This window comes from Canis lupus, chromosome 13 (assembly GCF_011100685.1).
Source record: "Canis lupus familiaris isolate Mischka breed German Shepherd chromosome 13, alternate assembly UU_Cfam_GSD_1.0, whole genome shotgun sequence".
NCBI lineage: Eukaryota > Metazoa > Chordata > Mammalia > Carnivora > Canidae > Canis > Canis lupus.
Window position 1 is genome coordinate 44594735 of NC_049234.1, and position 24476 is coordinate 44619210.

The 24476-nt window shown below is 46.4% G+C and overlaps 1 protein-coding gene and 1 pseudogene across 2 annotated transcripts in view; both read right to left on the minus strand.

Moving 5' to 3' along the window:
* Positions 1–10544: 10544 nt before the first annotated feature.
* The window catches only part of TXK (TXK tyrosine kinase), a 63528-nt gene continuing 49596 nt past the window's right edge, over positions 10545–24476 (minus strand). For both annotated transcript variants that reach the window (XM_038556038.1, XM_038556039.1), the window contains 5 exons: positions 21647–21863; positions 19397–19461; positions 16912–17030; positions 15262–15419; positions 10545–12132 (listed from right to left, as the gene is read on the minus strand). In XM_038556038.1, the coding sequence (XP_038411966.1) occupies positions 12064–12132; positions 15262–15419; positions 16912–17030; positions 19397–19461; positions 21647–21863 (628 nt within the window). In that variant the 3' untranslated portion in view covers positions 10545–12063. The remainder of the gene's footprint in view (positions 12133–15261; positions 15420–16911; positions 17031–19396; positions 19462–21646; positions 21864–24476) is intronic.
* On the minus strand, positions 14070–14305 carry LOC119876954 (annotated as a pseudogene).

Genomic DNA, 24476 nt, shown 5'->3' on the forward strand with positions numbered 1-24476 from the left:
GCACCCTGGCTGGGGAACTCGTGCACTGCTTTGCATGGCTTCTCCAAGGACTCAGGGACCACAGAAAGCATATCTGAGGCCCTAGTCTCTAGGGAGAAAACCTGTGGATCTTCCCTAGAATGGATTCTAGGGGAGTCCTAGAATTGAGGCTACTCCTCATGACTTGAGGCTACTCCTTGAGTTCATTGCACCTAATAAACATCCAGACGGTACAGTCAAGGACATGCATGGTCTAAGCTCAACGAAACAGATTATTTCATAGACCACAAATGGGCAAAAGAGCCCTCTGTCTGGCCCAGGAAGCCCTCCCTGTCTCTCAATGAGCTTCTGTCTTTGTTTTCACCATTCACATCTCATCATATCACTAGAAGAGTTTTAAACAAAATACACTTGGATAAAGGAGATTTCTCTTCTCCTTAACTCACGGAACCAGAAAGCTGGGTTATAATGGGCGAGCCTTGGCGGAAGCAGACACAAAAATCCCTATCAGTAGAATCAGATTTTATTTACCCCGTTACCTGGATTGAACCTAATTCCTTCTGAGTAGTCTTGCGTGCACAGGGGCAAAAGGACAAGGCTTTCTACCAGTTTGGAGTCTAAGTTCAGGATCACAAGGTGCAGGCTTTGTAACGCAGCCGCTCAATCTTTCCAGCAGCGCTGAGGTGCACTGGCAGGACGGGGAACCAGCGTCTCCAGCTCCACGACCTGGTCTTACTGGGAGAACTGGTCCGGCTTAAGGAATCCAGCGCCATTCCAGGCTCACGGAGCAGGTCCCCTGCTGGGCAGGTGCCTGCAGATTGAAGATTAGCCCACGGCCAGAGGACAAATAAAAAGCGTGGAGGAACTGGTCAAACAAGGTCAAGTGGCACAGACGCCACAGGAGTGGCCGGGCCGCCCGTGACCGGCCTGCGGGCAGCCGGCGAGCCCAGGAGCGGAGAGCCCACTCGCCCACCCGTGGGGCCCGCATCTCGGACGGGCCATGACTTAGAAGCGTCGAGAAACACCAAGGATGAGCTCTGATACCTGTAGCTACGCAGAAACACGTTCGATTTTGTCACCGAGCGCACAAGACAGCGAGGCGCCCTTCGGAGTCCCAGGTGAGCTCAGCTCGCTTGCACCTGCACCAGCTGGACCGCACAGCGCATGGTCTCCTGTGAAAAGAGCTGTCCTCAGGTCCCCCGGAGCTCACATGCAGCGGGCTCCCCCGATGGGACAGAGGAGAGCCCACCCCTAACCTGCTTCTTTAAGTTCTCCTGCAGAGCCCCCGACAGCAACGGGATCCTGTCCCCAGTGAGGGGACCCTGCAAGCTCCCCGTCTCTGGGTCTCGGTCTCTTTGCAGAAATGCATTGGGTTTCCTGGACCCCCAGCCCTGGTTGCACAGCCGCTCAGTGAGGGGACCCTGCAAGCTCCCCCCACCTCTGGGTCTCGGGCTCTGCAGAAACGCACTGGGTTTCCTGGACCCCCAGCCCCAGTTGCACAGCCGCTCAGTGAAGGGACGCGGGCGCAGGTGAGCGAAGGCCCATGTCACATCGGCAAGGGGACAGCGGCAAGGGGACAGCCTGTGGAACAGCCGTCTGCCAGCAGGCATCAAGGGGACCCCTCTCGTTCATTGTTCCACCCCTCAAAAGCCTTCGTAACAAGGCTTGACTCCGAGGAAACGCGTGCACCCACACATGAAGCATCTTACCAGGTGCGATGATTTTGGGGCCCGGCCTGCATAATTACTGACCCTGAGGAGGCTTTTAAAGATTACCCGGGACCTGGGCCCAGCCCCAGACCAATTAAATAAAACTTCTGGGGGAGGACACAGGCCACAGTGTTTGTTAAATGCTCCCCAGATTGTTTTAAAAAGCAAACAGGGCGGGGAACCACTTAGATTGAAATCTAAGACCCCACCTATTATTATTATAAGTCACATCCTGATTTCAAAGTTGTTGGGTTTTTTATTATTTATTTATTCTTCAAAGATTTTATCTATTTATACATGAGAGACACAGAGAGAGAGAGAGGCAGAGACACAGGCAGAGGGAGAAGCAGGCTCCACGCAGAGGCCCGATGCAGGACTCGATCCCAGGACCCCGGGGTCACGCCCTGAGCAGAAGGCAGACGCTCAACCACTGAGCCCCCCAGGTGTCCCCAAAGTTTTTTTTTAAGTGCTGAAATAGACCCCTACTCTATGGTTGTTTTCGATGTCTTGGGCTGATTTCAACAGTCTTTGGAGTCGGTACCTGTAGCAGGTGCGTAATCCGCACGGAGTCGGAGCGCGGAGGAGGAGCTGCCCACGGAGCCAGCTGAGCTGACCTTTCGGAATGGGCTTGGCTTTCGGTAACTGAGCACCAGGCTAGTCGTGGCTTAAAGAAATAAAGGTTCATTCGTGTCATCTAAGAAGTCTGGAGGTGGACAATTCAGAGCTGGAGCAGGGGCTCCTCCAACCCTAGGAGGGACCCAGGCTTTTCTTTCTGCGCCCCGGATGGGATTGCCAGATTTAACACAAACAACAAAAATGCAAAGACAAGCAGTTAAATTCGAATTCCAGACAAACAACAAACAAATTTAAGATGCATATGTCTCACATGAAATATTCGCGAGTACTTGCTGGGATGGCTTTCTGATGTCTGCTGACAGCTCTCGAGCCCCCCTACTCCCCTGGCCTCTTCCCCCCTCCACACCTGAGCAGGCCGACAGGCCAGGCCGGCTGCTCCCCAGCTTGGTACCAGCCGGAGGTTCGACCCACAGCACCTCCAAGCCCTTCAGCTCAGCCGCACCCCCATCACCAGGAAACTCCAAGGAGTTGCCCCATCCTGCGCCCCCAAGCTGGTTTTGGAGCTCCTGGGGATGTCCCAGCAGATGTCCCCGGCAACCTTCATCATGGGAGTCATTCACCTTTCATACCCTCTGGGTACAGGTATGGTGTCAACGGCCTCAACATCTGAACCGAATTTGGGATGGGAGGGGCCCACCCATGTCTGGGGCTGAACGTGACAGGAGAGGTAATCCCAGCATTCAGGGTTCAAAATTATCTGTTGTTGATCTGAAATTTAAGTTGGACCGGACATCCTGTATTTTATCAGGCAACCCCATCCACGGGCCCTCACCTTCACTCCTGTTTCCTCAGAGTCACTGTACCTTCAGGTCTCAAAGCCGTGCTCCAACAGGAAGGGACAAAATCTTTCCTTTCTGATGAGCCTTGGCTTTCTGTTTGGGAAGGGAGGGTCTCCCCGTGCTCCTGGCTGCATTTCATTATGTGAAGCTTGCCCGTGTAGGAACACCTGCTGCCAGAGAGCCTCGGAAGCTGCGTAATGTCCCTAACGGGCACAGTAAAGGGTTGAGGCTGGCTTTTGGAAGATAAGCCCACAGCACTACTGGGAAGTTGTCTGTTGCCATGTGTAATGGGTATATTGTCAAGACATCTTTACTTTTCCATAAGTCAGTGTCCCTCTCCCTGACTCCTGTTAGCCTGCAGGCTATGGGGGTGCAGAAGGATATGATCCAAGGAGCTGCACCTTTGACATTGGCTAGGAGCTTGTAAAAATGCAGGATTCAGGACACCCGGGTGGCTCAGCAGTTGAGCGTCTGCCTTCTGCTCAGGGCGTGACCCCGGGGTCCTGGGATCGAGTCCCGCATCGGGCTCACCGCAGGGAGCCTGCTTCTCCCTCTGCCTGTGTCTCTGCCTCTCTCTGTGTGTCTCTCGTGAATAAATGTCTTTTAAATCTGAGGTCCCACTGAATCAAAACCTGCATTTTAACAAAGTCTCCAGGCGGTTGTCTATAAAGTATAAAAACAGAGACAGAAGAACACTGCAGAAGTGAGGAAGAATGTTTTCTGAGCTATTCTCAGTCCCCCCGAGATGTGGATGGGACCCAGAAGCTTCCATATGTGCTCCAGGTGGGACTTGGAAAGCTCCTGAATTAAGACCCAGAAATGCTGTCGTGGCACCTGCCATACAAGGGAGACGACCTGCAGCCTCTGCTGCGGGCCCAGCAGCCCAGGCCCTGGGACCGTGGAAGCCACGGTGGAGCCCACGAGGGGCCACTGGGGCAGCAAGGCCGGGGGGAGGTCGAGTCAGCCAGGAAGGGCTTCTGGGCCCTGACCGCTCAGGAGAGACCACCCCGCAGGGCCACCAGCTTGGTCGCCAGTGCCAGCAGGGTGAGCAGCCAGCAGGTTGATGAGAAGGATTGTGGAGACCAGAGGGGCCAGGAGGCCCTGCTCCAATCCAAACAGGCCTCGCACCCACAGCACCAGCACAACGTCACCTTCCCGGGCTGAGAGCCCCAGTCTGCACCCAGTGGGCCGGACGGATGACTGGCGGACAGGAACCCTGACCGGCCTGGGCCTGGGCCAAATCAGTCGTTGAGTACTTTGCATATCGCCCCTGGACAAAGCCACCCCTCTGCCTTCTACACCCAGATACCACCTGGGCAGACCCAGAGGGAGGGAAAGGCAAAATCTGAGCCGCTACCCGATTCACTTATGGAGACCATTTCCATTGGCATGCCGGGCTGAAGCTAGGAGATGGAGCTGAATTGAATTTCCCCAGCATAACCCAGCACGCGGGGGAAACTGAGGCAAACCGGAGAGCTGCAGACACAATAAAGTAGCTACAGGTTGTCTGCATTTGGCAGTAGAGGGGGGGAAATTTCCATCGCCGCCAGGGACATGAGGATAATCGACTTCCTCTATTAAATACGTCTCTATCTCTATGAGTTTCTATTTTTCCGTGGACTTATTCATAGGTGTCCTTTTTCTCGAATAATCAGATGTCAATCCCTAACATAATGTATTTTGTGTTTTTCTGTACGTAAGGAGGGGGAAGGGGACGTAGAGAATTATGTGCAAGGTAGATTGTTCTGGAGAAGGACACAAGAAGAACGGGTGACTCCCTGAGGTTACCCGGTACAACCAGAGGGGAGAGCAGTCCCGGGCTGTGCGGAAATGTCCCCGAGCCCCCAGCTGCCCTGCCCGCGCGGGAAGAGCAATACACCAAAGACAGGCTTTGATTAGAAAGGCACTTAGCAAAAAAAATAAACAAAAATTAAAAAAAAAAAAAGAAAGGCACTTAGCTGTGTTGGGGAGGCCACCTGGGGGAGAGGTGCAGCGCAGAGGGCGGTGCCGGCCCGGAGGACTTTAAAGGGGTGTAGTCAGTTAGGGGAGGACAGTGGTCCCCGACGCTTCTGGCTGCCGAGTGACTCGATGGCACCAGCCGCGGAGCCTGCTCGGAGCCCCGAGGCCGGGCGAGGAGGCCTGGCCCCCCGGGCCCCGGGGCTGCGCACACCACTCCGTTCTGCGGAGGAGGCAAGGGCTGCCTGGGCAGGGCGCGGTCCGTAAAGTCGTCTGTGTGACCTGCGACAGGACAAGCATGTTGCTGGGGGATGGCCGGGCTCATCAGAAAGCTGCCAAGGTGGCTCGCAGGCCTCCGTGGCCCGGGAACGTTCGGGTCCTTTCCTCCCCAGGGCCAGTGGTGTGCAGATCCCAAAGAAAGCAAACGAGTTCCCTTACAGATCGAGGGCCTTAAGCCATGGAGCAAGGAGGGTGCTAACTTGAAGCGAGTGAGCCCTCCAGACCATGACGGGGCCGGGCTCCCCCAGAAGCCCCGAGGCCAGCAGCTTGTCAGACTCACCTCCATCTCTGGCAGATGAAGTTTCTGGAGAGGCAAGCTACTCTTCCCCCCCCCCCCCCACTGGGTCATTCCATGAATATTTATTTAACTTAACTCTGTGCTGGGCCCTTTTCTGGGACCCGGGGACGAAGCAGTGAATGAAACAGAAACACCTGACCCAGGCAGCCCCGTGGCTCCGTGGTTTAGTGTCACCTTCGGCCCCAGGCCTGATCCTGGAGACCCGGGATCGAGTCCCACGTCGGGGCCTGCTTCTCCCTCTGCCTGTGTCTCTGCCTCTCTCTCTCTGTGTGTGTGTGTCTCATGAATAAATAAATAAAATCTTAAAAAAAAAAAAAAAGAAACACCTGACCCCTGTTACCGCTGCCGAGGGTGGCGGGGGGGAGAAGGAACAGACAATAGGCTAATTAAATAAGTAGAAATATATGGTTTGTTATGTAGCGTTCAGAGGAATAGAGAACAATTGTGCAGAAAAGGGGGACAGGGAATGTCCGCAGCAGAGTTATGATGTCAAATGGGGCGATTCGAGAAAGACTTGAAGGGAGGATAACATTTGAGCAACAGCCTGCAGACCTCGAGGACGCGAGGCGGGCGTGCACGTGGAAGGAGCACCCCTAGTAACGGGGCTAGCAGGTGCAAGGCCCGGGGGTGCCAGGCCGGGCACAGGTCGGGGACCAGGTCGGGGGGCCCCAACCAGGCAGCACCTTTGCCCACACTCTCCACCTTCCGGGCGACTGGTGGGACAGCAGAGGTCCCTGCCCGGCACCTGGCCCCACAGGAAAGCATCTGCGGGGGCTCTCCTGCTTCTTCCCGGGAGCGCCCCGCGTTGCTAAGCTCTGTCTCTAACCGTGAGAAAGCTTACTCGGGATCATTTCTAGAGGTTCAAGGCCTGGGGAAAACTCTTAGCATCAGCAAATTCCCCAGTTTTCTTTTGTTTTAAAGGATGTTATTTATTTATTCATGAGAGACACACAGAGAGAGAGAGACAGAGACACAGGCAGAGGGAGAAGCAGGCCCCATGCAGGGAGCCCGACGTGGGACTCGATCCCAGGACCCCAGGATCAGGCCCTGGGCTGGAGGCAGGTGCTCAACCGCTGAGCCCCCCCAGGCGTCCCTCCCCAGTTTTCTAACCATGTGGGAGCTGCTCTAGGTCTAAGAAACCCGGATCGTGGCAGGACGGCTCCAGGTGGCGACCAAGGCCGTCGGGCCACACGGTGCACGGCAGGAAGCGGAGCCTGGGCCATGCGCGACTTTCGTGCCAGCTCTGTCCACAGCCCCGCCGCCCCGCCTGCTCCAGAGCCCACAACGGCCACCTCCGAGTGGTGGCGGGAGAACAGATCCGTCCCTGGCCCTTGTGGGAGGCTGAGCCAGCCGAAGCATTCTACTCCTCGAGCTGCAGGGATTTGTTCCAGGAGGCGTGTGGCCCTGAGCCGGTGCGAGAGACCATCGGGCTCTGGTACAAATGCTGGACGAGGATGTGTTCTCCCTTTGGACCTTTGGATGCTCTTGGGGGTCAAGGCAAAGCATGTGGTTACAGCCGCCACTTTTCATCCGGGGGTGGAGAGGGGAGGCAGCCTAAGGACCAAGCAGGGGAGCTGGAAGTATGATGATGTGGTGACTTCTGCACCCCTGGACCTCACGTCAGATGGTCCGCTAACCCCCCACTCAACCCAGCACTATTGACCTGGGGCTGCATGATTCTTCTTTGTAAGGGAAGGTGCTGTGTCCTGGTGAATGCTCAGCAGCATCCCTGGTCTCTAGACGCCAGATGCCAGGAGCGCCTCCCTACCAGGGCTGATAGTCAAAAATGCCTATCTCTCTGGGATTGGGCTTTTATTTTCCCACCTCTTGTTTTGGAAGTAGAATGGAGCCACCCTGGCCTCCCGGGAGATGTGAGGCATTCACCTCTCTCCCTCCAGCTAGCGAGGTGTGGGAGCTCTGGAGGGGAAGAGAGCCTGAAATGCTCGCCTGGAGTTGGAGCCCATGGAGGTTGGAGGGGCCCGTTGCTGTCCAGCTTCCCTTTCTGTGGCCAAACGTGGGAGTGGTTGAGACTCCACTCATCGGCCCCCATCACACTCATCATAGAAGTAGAAGGCAGGTGGAAGAGAGGTCGTGCAAACCAGAACTGAGGACCAGCCCTGACAATGCCTGGGGGAGGGGGACAGAGCCGGGTCTGAGGACGGAAGGCGCCCGGGGGGGAGGTGCACACTGGGGAATCAGCCCACAGCACCGGCCAAACTGAATCCTCAAGAGGCTTCTGTTAAAGCAACGATAAGCAGCTGGTCAGTTGTGTGTGGTCCAGCAAAGACCTTTCCAGATTCAGAGACTCAGTTCAATACAAGGGTTCTTAGCCTTTTTATGCTGCAGATCACTGTGGAAGCCTGGTGAAGCCTTTATACTCCTTCTCTGAACAAGGTCTCTAAATGCATAAAATAAAATTACATAAAATTAATAAGGGAACCAATTATATTGGAAACGTTATGAAAATATTTCCAAAACACACTTGTCCCTTAGTAATATGTCTTTTTTATTCTGTTAATTCACCAAAAGACATGTAGAACGATGGTCATAGCAGCACCTACCCTATTAGCCAAAGACTGGAAATAACCCAAATGTCCACCAAGAGTAGAACAGATAAATGATCCGTGGTGTAATTATACAGTGGAAGACTAAACAGACATGGAATTGGTAAGATATAATCATGCAACATGGATGGATTAAACACATATTAAGTGAAAGAAGCCAGGCACTAAAGCGTGCATACCACAGGATTCCACTCACAGAACGTTCAAAAAAACCCCACACCAATTAATCCGTGGTGTTGGAAATTAGGATATTGATTACTGTTGGATTAATGACTCGAAGAGGAAATGAGAATGGATTCTGAAACTCTGGAATGTACCATTTCCAGATCTGAGTGCTAGTTACGCCCATCTATTCGCTTTATGACAACTACGCCACATCCACGTGATTCGTGTACCTTATTACGAGCAAAGTGTTTGCAGCAGAACTGTATTCTTTTTCTCCCAGACCTAGGTCCACCCGGGAGGGTTTAAGGTTTGTCTTCTCCCAGCATTTGAATAGCACAGTCCCTTGACCATGTCCCAAGGTCAACCGGGAATGTTGGGTCCCAGTGCCAGGCACGTATGTTGAACACCGTGAAGATGTCTGATCTGTGAAACGGCACGTGGGCTGGGAGACCTGTGAATTGCAGGCCTGCACGACGGGTGGGAAAGCATCTTTGGTTAAAGATGAACTGCACACACCATCGCCTCGCACCAGCAGTCGTACACACTCTCTCGCGGGTGAGGAGGGACCCAAGCCTCTAGGCACATGGACAACTGGGTGGCTTCTTTGAATCTGAAGGGTGTGCATGCTCTTTCCTGTCCTGAACCCCTCTAACGAGCTGAGCAAACAGTGCTGGATCAGATGCTATCGTGTCATGTGAGTCAAATGTGTTGCCAGTGCGACCCGAGGGACCATGCATTGTACTGATAAAAAGTCTACTAAGGGGAAAAAAAATCCTATGACTGTTCTTGCCAAGTGGGTATTTACACTGAACATAGTTTATGCTTGGCTCCAAATCCTTTCCATTTTTCTGGGCTTCCCCTCTCTCCTTTGACCCCCCTGTCTTCTCTATTTCATGGCTCTCACTCACAATCAACCCCTAAGCTTCCTGCCCATTTCTTTTTTTTTTTCTTTTAAGATTTTATTTATTTATTCATGAGAGACACACAGAGAGAGAGAGAGGCAGAGACACAGGCGGAGGGAGAAACAGGCTCCACGCAGGGAGCCCGACGTGGGACTTGATCCAGGGTCTCCAGGATCACACCCTGGGCTGAAGGCAGCGCTAAACCGCTGAGCCACTCAGGGATCCCTTCCTGCCCATTTCTTATGCAGAGCTGTGTCTTGCACTCTCTCACCCCAAACCATGTAAACTATCCACAGAGAACTCCAGTTGATCAATAACTAATACGAAGATTGGTTGCAAAACGTAGTTCCCTCCCAGGAGAAGCTGTGTGAGTGCTTCTTTAAAAAAATTTTTTTTCTCATTTCCTCTTTAGTCTTTAAGAGATTTTTGTCTTTTGCCAAAGAACGCTGAATGTCTGTCTAGACAAAGACATTCCAAATTCACACATCATCTGGAGCCTCAGTTACGTACATGATGGCTCCAGTTACTCCTGCTTCTCGGTACCTCAAACTTTCTAGAAGTGTTACAACAGAAGGAAGAGAGCTTGACTACCGCCACAAACGTATGTGCGTGGACATGCCAGCGGCTGTCACCGACCTCCAGGAGTGACTCATCTCTGGACTCATTCTTGGCCTGTACTCCGTCTCCCTGCATTGCCTTGATGGCAGATGCTCTCTAGTTGACCCTAAGTTTCCAGTGTTTGGGTTCTCTGATTGTCATAGCATTTACCCTCCCCCGGCCTTGGCTTTTGCTGTTTGATAGTCCCATGCTCTCTTGCACTAAACTTCTGCATATCTTACTCGATCTAAGGTCTCAGTCATAGGAGCCTTGTCTCACCTCCCGTAGTCATGAGAGAAAGCGATATGATAGTCTCAGAAACACCACAGGGTCTCGTACAAATATTTCTGAGACCACTTCTTGCATTATCAAAAAGTTGAACATTCTCGTGCCTGGTGCTCATTATTTCAGTGCACATTGCCCAAGTACCACTGATAGTCAACAATCTCATTTTTGGAGTGGGGAAATATGACTTAAAAGCCACAACTACTACTGGCCAGTGACTTAGACCATGATGCAGGATGGATGGCATACAAACACGAGGCTGCCGTTGTGAAACCCGATGGTGAAAACATTTCTACTTTCTGCCACAACCTTCTTCCTCCAGCAATTCTGAAGCACTCACAACGATAGAGATAAATTTCCAGTCAGTCCTACAAATGATGCATGAGAAGTTAAGATTGAGTTATGACAACTGGGTATTTTATCTTGAATTCAAAACCCTGTACTTCAGAAATAATGGAATGTAGGTAATATTTGGATTTCTCGGTTTTTCCCTCACTCGTGGAAAAAAACAAGTCATCTTCTAGAAATTTACTAGACGTACTTTCTACAAGAAAAATGAGGCTTCTTACAAAATCAGACGCATAATTACAGAGAATGAACTGATGGTTTCCATAGGGAAGGGGAGGGAGGGATGGGAAAAATGGGTGAAGGGGAGTGGGAGATACAGGCTTCCAGTCTGGGAATAAATAAATCATGAGAATAAAAGGCACAGCATAGAGAACACAGACCATGATATTGTAACAGCATTCGTGGTACAGGGACAGCCGGTAGCTGCACTTGTGCTGAGCACAGCATAACATAGAGAGATGTTGAATCACTACATTGTACACCCAAAACTAATATCACATGTGTGTCAACTATACTCAAGAAAGTTTTTTAAGAATTTAACTTAAAAAAAGAGGAAACCTCCAAAATGTAGAACATTTCTTTACCTAACTGTGCAATAAGCATTCTTTTACACCATGAGAAAAACAAAAGATACACGACAGATGTTTTTTAAAAGGCTTCTGAAATTGTTCACCTCCACGGACACAAATTTTAGACTGAAATTCAGGTTCTGAACCAACCCTGACAATGGATATTACTGCAAATAGAAATGTCACCAGGGCCCGTTCAAAGAACTTTGCCTTCGCAACGCTTAAAACTGGAATGTGGTGGGGGCGCCTGGGTGGCTCAGTCCGCTAAGCATCCAACTCTCGATCTCAGCTCAGGCATTGATCTCAGGGTGAGGAGTTCAAGCCCCACGATGGGCTGGCTCCATGCCTACCTAAAACACAAAAACAAAAACAAAAAAACAAAAAACCCTGCAATACAAGAAGCTATCTCCAAAGGAATCCGGTATGGGTAAAACTGATTAGTTAAATAACATAGAGAAGATTATAAAAGACAGTTTAAGAATGTTCACATTCATGTGGTTTGTAAAGGTGCATTTTCCATAAGGATCTGTACAGCTCAAAAGCATTAAATTCTTCAGGGGAGGCTCCTTTATTTCAGGAATTAGCTGAATTTCTTTATTTCAGCAAGTCGCTGAAGTAACGAATATCACTCCTCTTCAAAAAAGAAATGTCCTCAGCCCTGTAATGGGTCAGGTCTTCATTTACCCTCAGGGGCTCTCAGGGCTATTGTCACAAAGAGCACTGAAGACTGTGATGGAGCATTTTTCCCTTTTTCGCCTTTGGGACATGAAGAACATTACAGAAAAATCAGAGTTTAGAAGCCCCTCTCAAACACCTGTGCAGAAAAATTACTGCCAGACTCATCTTAAGCCTTAAAGTTTGAAAAGTCTGTGATCTCTGCACTGTTTCCAAGAGTCAGCAGCTCTAAAGGAAGGTGTTCACCATCAGTGACCCCACACAGGATTTCCTCTTGTGATAATTTTGCAAGATGACCCTCCGGGTGGGCATTCCATTCAGGTCACCAGGTTTCTGCGATCTCCGTGAGAACCTGCAGTAGCTCAGCAAATGTGGGGCGGCTTTTAGGTTTCTGGAAAAGGGAAATAGAGATGGTTAGCTCAGCCTGAAGCTCACTCAGGAATCAGCTCTGGAATTTGCAGGCAGGGACCTGGATCAGGCTGGTTCTCCACAAAGGGAAGAGGAAGAAACCTGGGCTGACCCATGGGGTGTGATTGGTAGTTGAGTGAAAAATTCTAAGAGTAGAGAGTGCTGCCAAAATAAAATAACTTGAGCTGCAAACTCAAGCTTCCTGTGGCCATTTAAATTTAAATTAATGAAAATCACATACATTTTTAAGTTCAGTTCTCAGTCACACTAGGCACTTTTCAAACCTTCAGTAGCCAGGCATGAGCACCATAATGGATGCCACATTTCCATCATCACAGAACATTCCATTGGACCACACTGCCCTAGGGATCTAGGTGGGTGACTTGATATGCATGGGGTAAAAAGGAAGAGCTGGGAGAGAATGGACCCCCAGAGTTGCAGGCTCTCAGGCTCTGCCCACTTATTTGCTGGACTTGATCCCCTGTAGAAAGAAGGATTTCAGTCAGAAAGCAAAAGGTGTGTTTTCATAAGGGACTTTGCAGGTCCTGGAGCACACACTGTGCTGTCTTAAAGGCTCAGTCAACAAAATCCCTGGTCACGGAGACAAGGATTGGAACATTTTTCCTATTTCACCATGGGATGTGGTTTGGCTCCATGAGGAAGAAAAGATGACACTGTTGGCATCTTTAAAATCCATGGGAAATAGGGCACCTGGGTGGCTCAGTGGTCATGATCCCAGAGCCCTGGGATCGAGTCCCACGTGGGGCTCCCCGCAGGGAGCCTGCTTCTCCCTCTGCCTGTGTCTCTCCCTCTCTCTGTGTGTCTCCATGAATAAATAAAAGAAAATTAAAAAAAATAAAATCCTCAGGAAATAGGACCACTTTCGTAGCCACATTCTCACAAAGATTACTGGCAGCAGGGTTTGTGGGGAAACACCACCCCCAGTGGTTTATAAACAGAGGGCATCACAGTGAAACGCCGGGACACCTGCACCCCGATGTTCATAGCAGCAATGTCCACAACAGCCAAACTGTGGAAGGGGCCTCGGTGTCCATCGACAGATGATGGATAAAGAAGCTGTGGTCTATGTGTACAGTGGAATATTCCTCAGCCATTAGAAGCAATACCCACCATTTGCTTCAATGTGGGTGGACCTGGAGGATATTGTGCTGAGTGAAATAAGTCAATCGGAAAAGAACAAACTTATATGGTCTCATTCGTTTGGGGAATAGAAAAATTAGTGAAAGGGAATAAAGGGAAAGGAGAGAAAATGAGTGAAAATAACAGTGAGGGTGACAAAGCATGAGAGACACCTAACTCTGGGAAATGAACAAGGAGTGGTGGAAAGGGAGGTGGGTGGAGGGGTTGGCACTGGGTGACGGGCACTGAGGGGGGCACTTGCTGGGATGAGCTCTGGGTGTTATGTTAAATGTTGGCAAATTGAACTCCAATAAAAAAATTAAAAATAATTAAAAATAAAATAAACCAAAAATAAAAATAAAAAATAGGCAGAGGGCATCAATAAAAAGGTCCGAGCAGAAGGGTGTGTAAGCACACATTGGAGTTCTTGAGATCCCAGGAATAATTTCTGGAATTTTTTGAGGAAGCTCATGTTCTGCAGGTAGTAGAGCCTATGAGACACTATGTGTGTATCAGTGTGTGTGTGTGTGTGTGTGTGTGTGTGTGTGAGAGAGAGAGAGAGAGAGAGAGAGAGAGATAATATAATCACATTTGAATGTAAAGGTGCTTAAGCACCTAGGGTATTTAGATCACCTTCAAAAGTTGTAGCAAATCACCTTTTGCAAACAAATATACCAGCATAACCAAAAACAATGTTTTAATCAATGCTCTGACTACAATTTGAGACTCGACATCATTTACTCTGCCCTCCTGCCAGCCACCCATTTGCTCCCTTTTCTGTTTCCTCTCCACAGATAAATAAAATCTCAAAAAGTATTGTGTTTTGTGCACATGGACATGGATGCTGTTCCACATGCAATATGTATTTCTGAGCCACTGCGTTGTTATTGCGGAGAAGCTCTCAGGACAGCCGTTTGCTACTAATGGCTCACTTGACACTTGCCTATGTTTTCAATTAGCAATAATCGCGCCTCGGATAAACCTCATTGGCTACGATACTGCCACTGCGCAAAGCTGACACTTGCCTATGTTTTCAAGGCCCCTTGCAGAGCAGTTCATCACACGTAAGATATTTTCATACATCAAGGATCTTTATAAGATTAATACTTCTCCGGAATGTGAACAACTACATTGCTCCTGAAATATTGAGGTTTTCAGGGTTCATGGGTTGTGGATCAAGTGACTTCTTTTTCAGCCAGGAGGAAACTCCTCACCCAGGTGTGGGTTTTCTGGACAGATACTGTCAGCTAGAAAGAGAAAGCTGTCAGAAATCACAGAGGAGTCTGATACGAAGGGGAGAGGTGTGTTGAGTCTGTGCCCAGAAAAGACAGGACGCATCTGACTTTATTTTTAAGCTTGGCATTTCAAGAGGAAGAAAAACTAAACAGACACCCTTCCCTCCCCAGAGAGAATTTCCTGAGTACAAGCTCCTGGCACACTTTCTGCCTTTATTCCTAATCTATCAGGAGTCTTGAGTGCCAAAAAAAGAGATGAAACCCATTACTGTTAGCCTTGGGAAAGCAAGACAAAATACAGAGGAGTCAAGTAAATAAAAACAACACCTTTCTCTTTCAATGTGGAAGTTTACCAAACCTGATTCTACCCTTAGTGTCCACCCACCAGTTTTCAAGGGGAGTAAAACATCTCATCACTGAGGCTCCACTAACATCAAGAGTTTCCGCAAGAGCCAGTCTCAGAAAAATAAGACTTGAAAAATGTGCTGAAAAAAAAAAGAAAGAAAGAAAAAAAAGAAAGATGTGCTGAATTCCTCAGATGAAAGGAAAACAAAATGGGTTCATGACTTTGTAGTGTGAGTGTCAGATAGAAATAGCACTTCTGACCCTTAGTGGTCACTCTTCAGAAACAGACCCCTTTTCCTGCCGTGATGGAGACCTGGGGTCACATTTGACCCTCAGGTCTGTTCTCAGTTGCTGGGACTGCCAACCTACCCAGGAAAGTAGGGGACACTCACCTCATGCCAGCAGCTGTACATGACTTCATATATGGACATTGGCGCCAGTTGAGGACGGTAGAGCCTGAAGCCTTTGGAAATGGCTTCCACAACTTGCAGATTCGACTTATTTTCAAACGGCATTTTTCCTTCTGTAAAAACTTCCCACATCAAAACTCCTACACACGAAATGCATGCAAACAAGAGGTTGCTTGAAAGAACGGTTTCAAACCACAAGGCCTTATTTTCCTCTTCCAGCCTTTGAATTATAATCATCCAGAATGAGAGCAGCTCTATCTAGGAATCAGACCATGTGCGTCTCCATTTGTGAACAGGCCTGACATCTGAAAATACTCCAAGTGAAAACAAGGCCTTTCTTTTCCAGGCCTTAACTGCCTCCCCATCGAAAGAAAATGCTGCCAGTGTTTTCATTTCTAAGTATGTTCGTGTCTTCGCACCCTGAGATCAACAAGCGTCTCTTCCATCCCATAGAAAACGATGGAATTGTGCGCGCGAGCCTCTGATGCCTGCCCAGGCCAAGAGTTTACCAGCCAGTAGATGGCACTTGTTCCCCTCTTCCCACTGAAAGGTTAGACAGCTGGGTAGAGCAGACTACCTAGCAGGAGCTCCGGACCCATGTAGGTGTTCTAAAATCACTGATAGGTTGATTAGTGAGACTTCCTCAAACTCCCATTTGGACTTCATTTCATTATTCACTTATTCTAAGATGTATTACATATTGATTAGAGGTCAAGCATATGCCAGAGCCAGAAGATTCTAAGAAAGAGGCCGGTCCCTGTGCTCAGGAAGCTCACTGTCCAGAGGGAGATGGAGACAAGTGGTCAGATAAAACTCAGAAATTCTAAATTGTTCTGCAACCACTTGATGAGGTCCCTGTGTTGCTACATGTTAGTCTGATTTAACTGCTCTCCTGTAGAGCTTAAAAATCTCACCTGTCAAAACCACCAAAAGGCAGGGGAGAGCTAAAGGGATCAATAATACACACTTAACCTTATGTGGACAATAAAAAATATTCGCGCCCTTTTGAGGGTGCAGAGCTCTCTCCAAACCAAAGAAGCCATCCAGGGAGGTCTGGGCTAAAGAGAATAGATAGCTTATTGAACATTTACTGCCACCTTTTTGAAAATCAATTCAAAGAATGAACTCCGCTGGATATAGGTCTACAACATCTCTTTCTCAGTGAAGAACATTACACAATATAAACTCCAACTGACAGTTCCCAAGGAGGCCGACAACTAAATTCCACAAAATTTAAAGGTAATGAAGCAAATGCTGTTGGTGCTGCTCAGTAGTTAGAAATGAAGTTTATTAATGACATGTGAAATTCAGTGACACCTTAAGATCTATTTTCCTTGCAAGTCTCTGTGGTGTATAAAAGGTGGCTGCACCTTTTGCTAGATCAGTAGACTCTATGTTATGGCTTTACTGCCATACGTAAGTTCATTGGGAAAGGTAAGATCCAAAAGGCAGACTTATATAAGAAGGTGTCTGACACCAGTTGCCAAAGACAGCCTGGGTATGTTTAGAACACCTTAGACAGTTACATGAAGACCTTTCTAGAATGCCGCATCATGCTAAAAAATCAAAGCTTAAAAAAGATTGTCTTTTTCTTAAATCAATCTCCAACAAATGAACATCAAATTTACTCACCAAATGACCAGACATCAGATTTGCTGCTGTACTTGTTGAAATGGAAAACTTCAGGAGGGGACCACTTGATTGGGAACTTGGCTCCAGAAGAACTGATATATTCATCATCCAAAACGTACCTGAGGTCATGAGATTCAAAGCACATTGTGCTAATTCCCTCCAAATTCTACTTCATTCCAACTTCCTTCATCTACTATAAGTTCTAAAAGAGAAAGCAGGGGATGCCTGGGTGGCATCTGCCTTTGGCTCAGGACGTGATCCTGGAGTTCCAGGATCGACTCCCGCTTCGGGCTCCCACATGGAACCTGCCTCTGCCTCTGCCTATGTCTCTGCCTCTCTCTGTGTCTCTCATGAATAAATAAATAAAATCTTTAAAAATAAAATAAAAGAGAAAGCAGGGTTCCCGGGTGACGCTATTGGTGAAGTGGTCAGCTCTTGACTTTGGCTCAGGTCATGGTCTCCGGGTCATGGGATCAAGCCCCCTGTCGGGCTCCATGCTCAGTGAGGGAGTTAGCTTGAGGATTCTCTCTTCCTCTCCCTCTGTTCTTCCCCAACTCACTCAATTTCTCTCTCTCTCTCTCTCTCTCTCTCAAATAAACTCTCAAATAAATAAATGAATCTTTAAAACAGAAAGCATTTTTACCCCTGAAAATTTCTCTTCTGTTACCAAAATGGGAAAATATCATATATAGTGATTCCTCCCCAAACCAAGCCTCATTTGGGTTTGAGTCTCAGAAAACTAGAACAATTCTTCAATCCAAATCAATTTGAGTCAAGAACCCACTGATTATGTTAGTTTACAAATTCTTAATTCTGCAAAGGAGCATGCTGAGTAGTCTAACAACCAGTGTCGTAAAAAGTACATAAGAGATAAATATATATGGCAAAGAATAAAGTCAAAGTTGGATGCCTTATTTTTTTCTTCATGCATATGTGTTTTATTAGGCAGAGAAATGAGAGTATTGAACATAATACATTTAATATGAAAAATGTTCAATGCATTACCATGGCCCTATATGAAATCAGGAATAACTACCACCTCCTTTTAAAAACTACAACAATATTAAACCTCTCTCTTTTGAGAATTGTAGGCAGGAACATCAAGTATGAGATCTAGAGAGAAGAGAGCCTGGAGTGTGCAGTCTGGTATTTTTGAATTATTTATTAGTGCTTCCTCACACCCTCTTTTTTTTCCCACATCCCCTACCTCACACCACCTTTAAGTGCTTTCTTGAGCCAGAAGCCATCCTACTAAGGGGGAAAAGTAAGTAATAGAAAACAAAAGGGAAAGAGCTATTTTTCATAGCTTTTGAGTTTCAAAAGTCTAGGCTTTCCAGAGAAGGAGGAGGATGGAGCTGTTAATAAACTATTTGAGAGAATGGCTCATAAAATAAGAGTAATATCACCCCCCCACACACACTCCTGACCACCACCATTCATCCCCCTAGAAAATGACCTCTGGAGCTGGGAGGTGGGAGAGGATAAAGGAAAGGCGGAGGAGTGTTAGACATCTGTGGGTGGCTGAGGCAGGGTCTTATATAGTCTTCACTCTACCAGCACTGCCCGGCTAGCATGGCAGGCAAAGAAGTCCCCACTACAGATTGCTGGGATTTAAGAGCAAAACAGAGCCTATGCCTCTTCCCCAGGTCAAGCCCCTGGAAAAGCAAAAAAAGATTCCAGAAAACAAATAGTTGCAGATGTGCCTAAGGCAACAGGGCCTTGGATATCTCCAGGCATTTTCCTAATCATGGAGAATGATGCCAGTGCAACAGCATCTTGCAGACAGAAATTGGAGATGAGTCAGCAGCCACCTATGCAGATGTTCAGCCAAGGACAAAACAGGAAGATGGTGCCCGCAGGCTACCAGTTGTCAATGGGTAACAACAAGGACCAGACATGCCATCTCCAGTACGTGGCCCCATTAGACATACAGAATCTGAATTTGACCCTAAAATGAGTCAGAGAGAAACCCTGGGTTCACGGGCACTGAATTTTTAGCAGCCTGAAGGAAAGGGCATTGCATTGAGTTGCAGAGAATGAGGTTAGATTCTCCACACTTGAGTTGTCATCTTAAAGTCAACTGTTACCCTTGATAATAGAGTATGAAGATGACATAGAACAATCAGAGCTAAACCAATTTATTTTTTTTAATCTTTCAGAAATACACATATGTCAGAAAAGCTTTTCTCCTCAATCTTATGCATATGATGAGTAGGTCGAGACATTTCTAAAAATGTTATGACTGAGAATGACCTTTTGAAAAAAGATAAGAGTTGTCTCAAGTGTCCATTTGCCTCACAGCTAACATGGGTTTGTGTCAAATTCAAAGCAGGGCAACACACCAAGCAACCACATCAACATTTTCCTCACAGGATTAAAAAAAAGAAAAAAGAAAGAAAGCAATGCTATCAACATCTTAAATCTGTTAGGAGACAGATCTAAGATTCCCTCTTATGAGTAAACAGGAAATATTTATATATTATACCTCGTCATTCCAAAGTCCGATATTTTTACTATACTTGCAGCACTGACCAGACAATTCCTTGCTGCCTATAAAAAAAGAGAGAGAGAGAGAGAGAAGAATCCATATTTGAATATAGTTTTCTTTCAAGAGTTTCTACTCTCCTTTTCCTCAGTTTACCTGGACCCCCACACTACTTCTCTGTGTGAGCAGACATGTTTCCTTGGTAATACCCATCATGCTATATATGATCAATATATCTGCCCTCATGATGGATTGTATTGATTCTTCAAAGAAATAACAAAAAAAGTAAAAAGCAATTTTAATACTTTTCCTTTTAAAAGTTTTTTAAACCCTCTCAAGAAGGATCTTCAATAAATTGGAAGACTACAGCAAAGAGATGTTAAACTATGAATCCTGAAATTTAAAAGTGTGCATTTTTAAATATGCGGAGACCATGTATTTGATGCCAAAATAATCCATTTTCAGAGACCTTCGTCAAAGAAAATCATTGATTTGGTTATTAAGCCCTATGTAAGTCAATAGTTTTATAGATTCTGTTCTCCTCTAAGATGATATGTGCTTCAGTTAGTCCAAAAACAAAAGCAAAGAACTTAAAAATGGTAAGCCAGGAGTCAGTTTAGAAGATTTTGACAAATGCTAGCAAGGGTTTCAAAACCAAACCAAGAGCTAAGCCCTTGACAGGGGAAAGGCTCATGCTTAGCTGATATATTTTAAATGGCATGAAGGTGGATAAAATAGAACACAAAAGAAAGCAATCAAGGAAGAAACCAAGGGTAGGAGGATCTGAGAGAAGCCACTTGGAACAAATAGAATGACCAGAATTATCACTCAACTAGGTTTTGAATTCTAATCCCTGTCAGGAAATACTGACCTGCAGGGACCAGGAAAGTAAGCTAGGTGGGATTGATGCCACATTCATCCATTCAAAAATGTGTTCGATAGCTAAGATTGGGAGATTGGGAAATGTGGAGATTGGAGATTGGGAAATGTGCCTTGACGGATACAGAACAATGGTCTCAACAGCTGTGGAATGGTCTCAATGGCTGTGGAACGGTCTCAGTGGCTGTGGAATGGTCTCAATGGCTGTGGAACAGTCTCAATGGCTGCGGAATGGTCTCAATGGCTGTGGAGTGGTCTCAACGGCTGTGGAATGGTCTCAATGGTTGTGGAATGGCTATTGCTGTGAAATACAGACTATTACTATTCCATAGCAATAGTTAGCATTGCTGAGCTCTTCTATATGCCAGGTGCAATTGTAAGTACTTACACCTGTTAATTCATGTGATCCTCCCAACAAGCCCACAGGAGGAAGGTGCTGTAATTGGTGCCACTGTACTAGTTAGTGAGCTTGCCCAACATCCCACAGCTAGTAAGAAATAAAGGCAAGATTTCAACCCAGCCAGTCTACTTCTAGAGCAGTGGTTCTGAGTCGTGGCTGCCTATTGAACTCTCCAGGGCATTTGGGCTAAGACAAGCCTTAATTTTTTTTTTGTTAGGATGTAACATCCTGAGCATTTCAGAACACAATGATTTAACATTTCCAGTTCTCCTCAGGAATGCCAGGAATGCCGCTGTGATACTATTGCAACCAAATCACCTCCACATGAAAGTAGTTTCATCCCTGGATGGGAGCCAGTAGAGCTATCCGTTACTCCTGTCATCTCCAGCTCCTGGCAAGAGTGCTTGGCATGTACTGGCATTCAATATGTATTTGATTATTGGTTGAAAGGAAGAAAAGTAGAAGTTAATGAAAGAAGAGAGGGAAGGTGAGAGGAAAGAAAAGTAAATTAGTTTTGGTTAGTTGGTTATCATAGTAGTTAATTAGTTCAAGGCATATTTCGGGTAATACCTTATTTGGCCACAGCATCAATGGGCAATTAAAAATAAAGCTACATTTCCCAGAGAATCACATGAATAGGAAAGTGGTCAGAAATTAAGCCAAAGAGGGGCGCCTGGATGACTCGGTTGGTTAAGCGTGTGCCTTTGGCTCAGGTCATAGTCCTGGTGTCCTGGTATCCAGAATCGGCATGGATGGAGCCCCCATCAGGTTCCCTGCTCAGTGGGGAGCCTGCTTCTCCCTCTGGTCCTCGTCCCTCCCCTATTGTGTTCTCTCTCTCTTTCTCAAATAAATAAAAATCTTTAAAAAAAATTAAGCCAAAGATATTTTATTTTAAACACTGAAAGTCCTCAACTGTCATATTCCTCTGAATATAATGAATAAAATAATCAGTGAATTTGTATCATACTTACTAAATCCCTATGAATAAAGCAGTTCCTCTCCAGATACTCCATCCCTTCACAGATGTCCTGGCACATGCTCAGCAGCATCTCCCTCGTAAGTGCTCCCCTCCTGTCTCTGAGATAGTTCAGCAGGCAGCCGTTCTCCATAAACTCCGTCACAATGTACAGGGGCTTCTGCTGTATGCACACCCCATAGAGCTGGACTAGTCTTGAATGAGATAATTTCCTGTGGAGGAAAAAAACACACCAGTGAGCAGGTTGGCTTTTCTACACTTTCAAGTGCTCAGACTCAATGGGTGATATTCACAAACTCTATGTAATTTTCAACATCAAGATATGATAAAAATTAACCCAACCACAGAGAAAGTAGGACTGTTTCCTTTCCACTGTAGGCACTGAACAAGCGGGTCACAGAGTTCAAGCAGTAGTTCCCAAGTCACTGCAGATAAAGAATATTACGTGCTCCATATTCTATTTTTTCTGTTTGTCATCCTTGTAAGTAAGCCTTTTGCTTCCTTATTGTGCCTTCTTGCTCAGGTCTTAACAGAGCTCCTGATCCTTGAGTTTCAACTTTCCTAACTGCAGCTGCTCAGACCAAAATTCAGGACAGATTGAAGGGAAGAAACCGTGATTGGTGTATGAAGGAAAGGAAAGGAAGAAAGAAAATGAAAATTAAATTCTAAAAAATAAAGGCATTAAAAAAGAAATATTTAGATAAAGTCGGAGACTGAAAAACACTGGCCAACTTGAAACCCTGCTCTGTATTTAGCAATCACACACACACACACACACACACACACACACGCCCTTGAATATTGTCTATTAAAATACACATGGAACCTTTAGTCATCTAAAATTCCAAAGTTTATTGTTCCTTCTGAAGTATAGCATTCAGTCCCTAAAGGCCTGTTATGCCAACTAGGCATCATGGAAAACAATATTCAAGTTAGTGTTTGTAATTTTTGAAGATGTATAATAAGTCAATTTCTGTTAGTCAAAAGTAACTTGAAATGTCACCTCTTTTCATTCATAGAGGCAAAATAAAATCAATGACTCAGGGAGATTATTTATCTTAAAATAATGTATATGAGTGATCAATTGACATATTACCATATAGTTAGCATGCAAAAACACTACCAGTTTGTGGGAAAGAGGAGTTCAGAGAATCTATACATGATTTTAATCTGTAGACATATATCTTGTGTATTTTATCTGATTTATCTCTCTAGTGTATAAAGATATTTTATAAATTTGAAATTTATAAAGAAAAATTTATTTTCAGTTAAGAGAGACAATTCATATGTATACAGAATAATGGCAGGGAAATCACTCTTAACATAGAATATTGATTTGCCATGAGAAAACCGTAACACTGATACCCACGTATAAACATCTGAGAACTGAAACATTACACTGTGTTTGCTTAGCAGTATCACCGGAGTAGTGACAAGGACGGCGAAGGAACTAACAAGTACAGTGAAGGTAAGACAGTGTGACCCAATTGGGTATTCTTGGCAGATGGAGCTCAGTGTGTGTCAGCTAGGTAATTTTGTAAAGATGAATGGATTTGCAACAGGGAGTTAGAAGGAAATCCTTCTGCCTCACTTTCAAAAAACAAAAAAAAATCAGCAAAAAATAGACTGTGTTCAAACCCAAGAACACAATATGTCTATCTGAACTGACTTAAAAATAAGCCATTAGCTTCATTCTCGCCTCTGTAAACATCCAGGAGCCAATGATACTTCCACATTCTGCACGTCTTCCACCATCCTCAAAATATCATCCCTGGAAAACTGTGCCCCCAAATGCCCAATAAGGCTTGATCCTTTCAGGAATCCTCTCACCGTAACATCGGACATCTCCAATTCTTTTTTGTTTCATAGAAATTCCAGTATGGCTTCAACTTTCTCTGAAGCACGTTCTTATAACACCTATCTAATCAACACAGGAATATAATGATTTGTCTCTCCTTTAGATGTAGGAAAACTAGGGTCTGATGCAGGTGGTATCAAGGAATATAGGCCAGGGGCCACCTAGGGGCACGAGATCATCTTTGGGAAGCTGATATCACTGGAAAATTGTGTTTAGCATAACTTCCCTTGAAGCTCATTTTGTTGTAACTGACTGGAAAGGGTATTTAAATAGTACATTTGGGGTACAGGTTGAGAGTCCCAAGAGATAGCATTGCTCTGCTGTTAAAGGAGAATGGGTCCAGTTAATCCCTTCTAGTTTTTTGGTTTGTCTGTTTGTTGGTTTGCTTGTTTAGTTGACATCTGTATTTTTAGAACAGAACTAAATTTCTTTGGATAACAGAATCTAGGTAATGCCATCTGGGGTTCTCAGTTTTCACCACATTGCTGCTCCTTTAAGTGTTGAACAAATACTTAAAGAAATTTGATGGCCTTGATCTGTACCAAATTGTTGACTTGTCCTGATCCAGCCCAGATTATAGACATACACCACAGCCACTTCAGCTGAGTCGAAATGTTGATCTGGGAAATCACAGAAGTGATCCCATAGGAGCGGCGTCCAAAGGGCCACAGAAGTGACTGTTAGAACTCGGGATTCTTAAATTTTCTGAAAGCAAATGCTTTATCCTTATATCACTATTTGGACAGAATCAACATTTTTGCTTCCAGGAAAAGCCAAAGAAGGAGGAGGAGGAGGAGGAGGAGGAGGAGAGGAAGAGGAAGGGAAAGGGGAACAAGAAGGGGAAGAGGGGAAAGGGAAGAGGGGGAAGGAGAAGGGAAAGGGGAGGAAGGAGAAGGACAAGGACAAGGCGAAGGAAGGAAGGAGCCCTGAAAAGAACACGCATGCTTGTCACTTTCGTGAATTATCT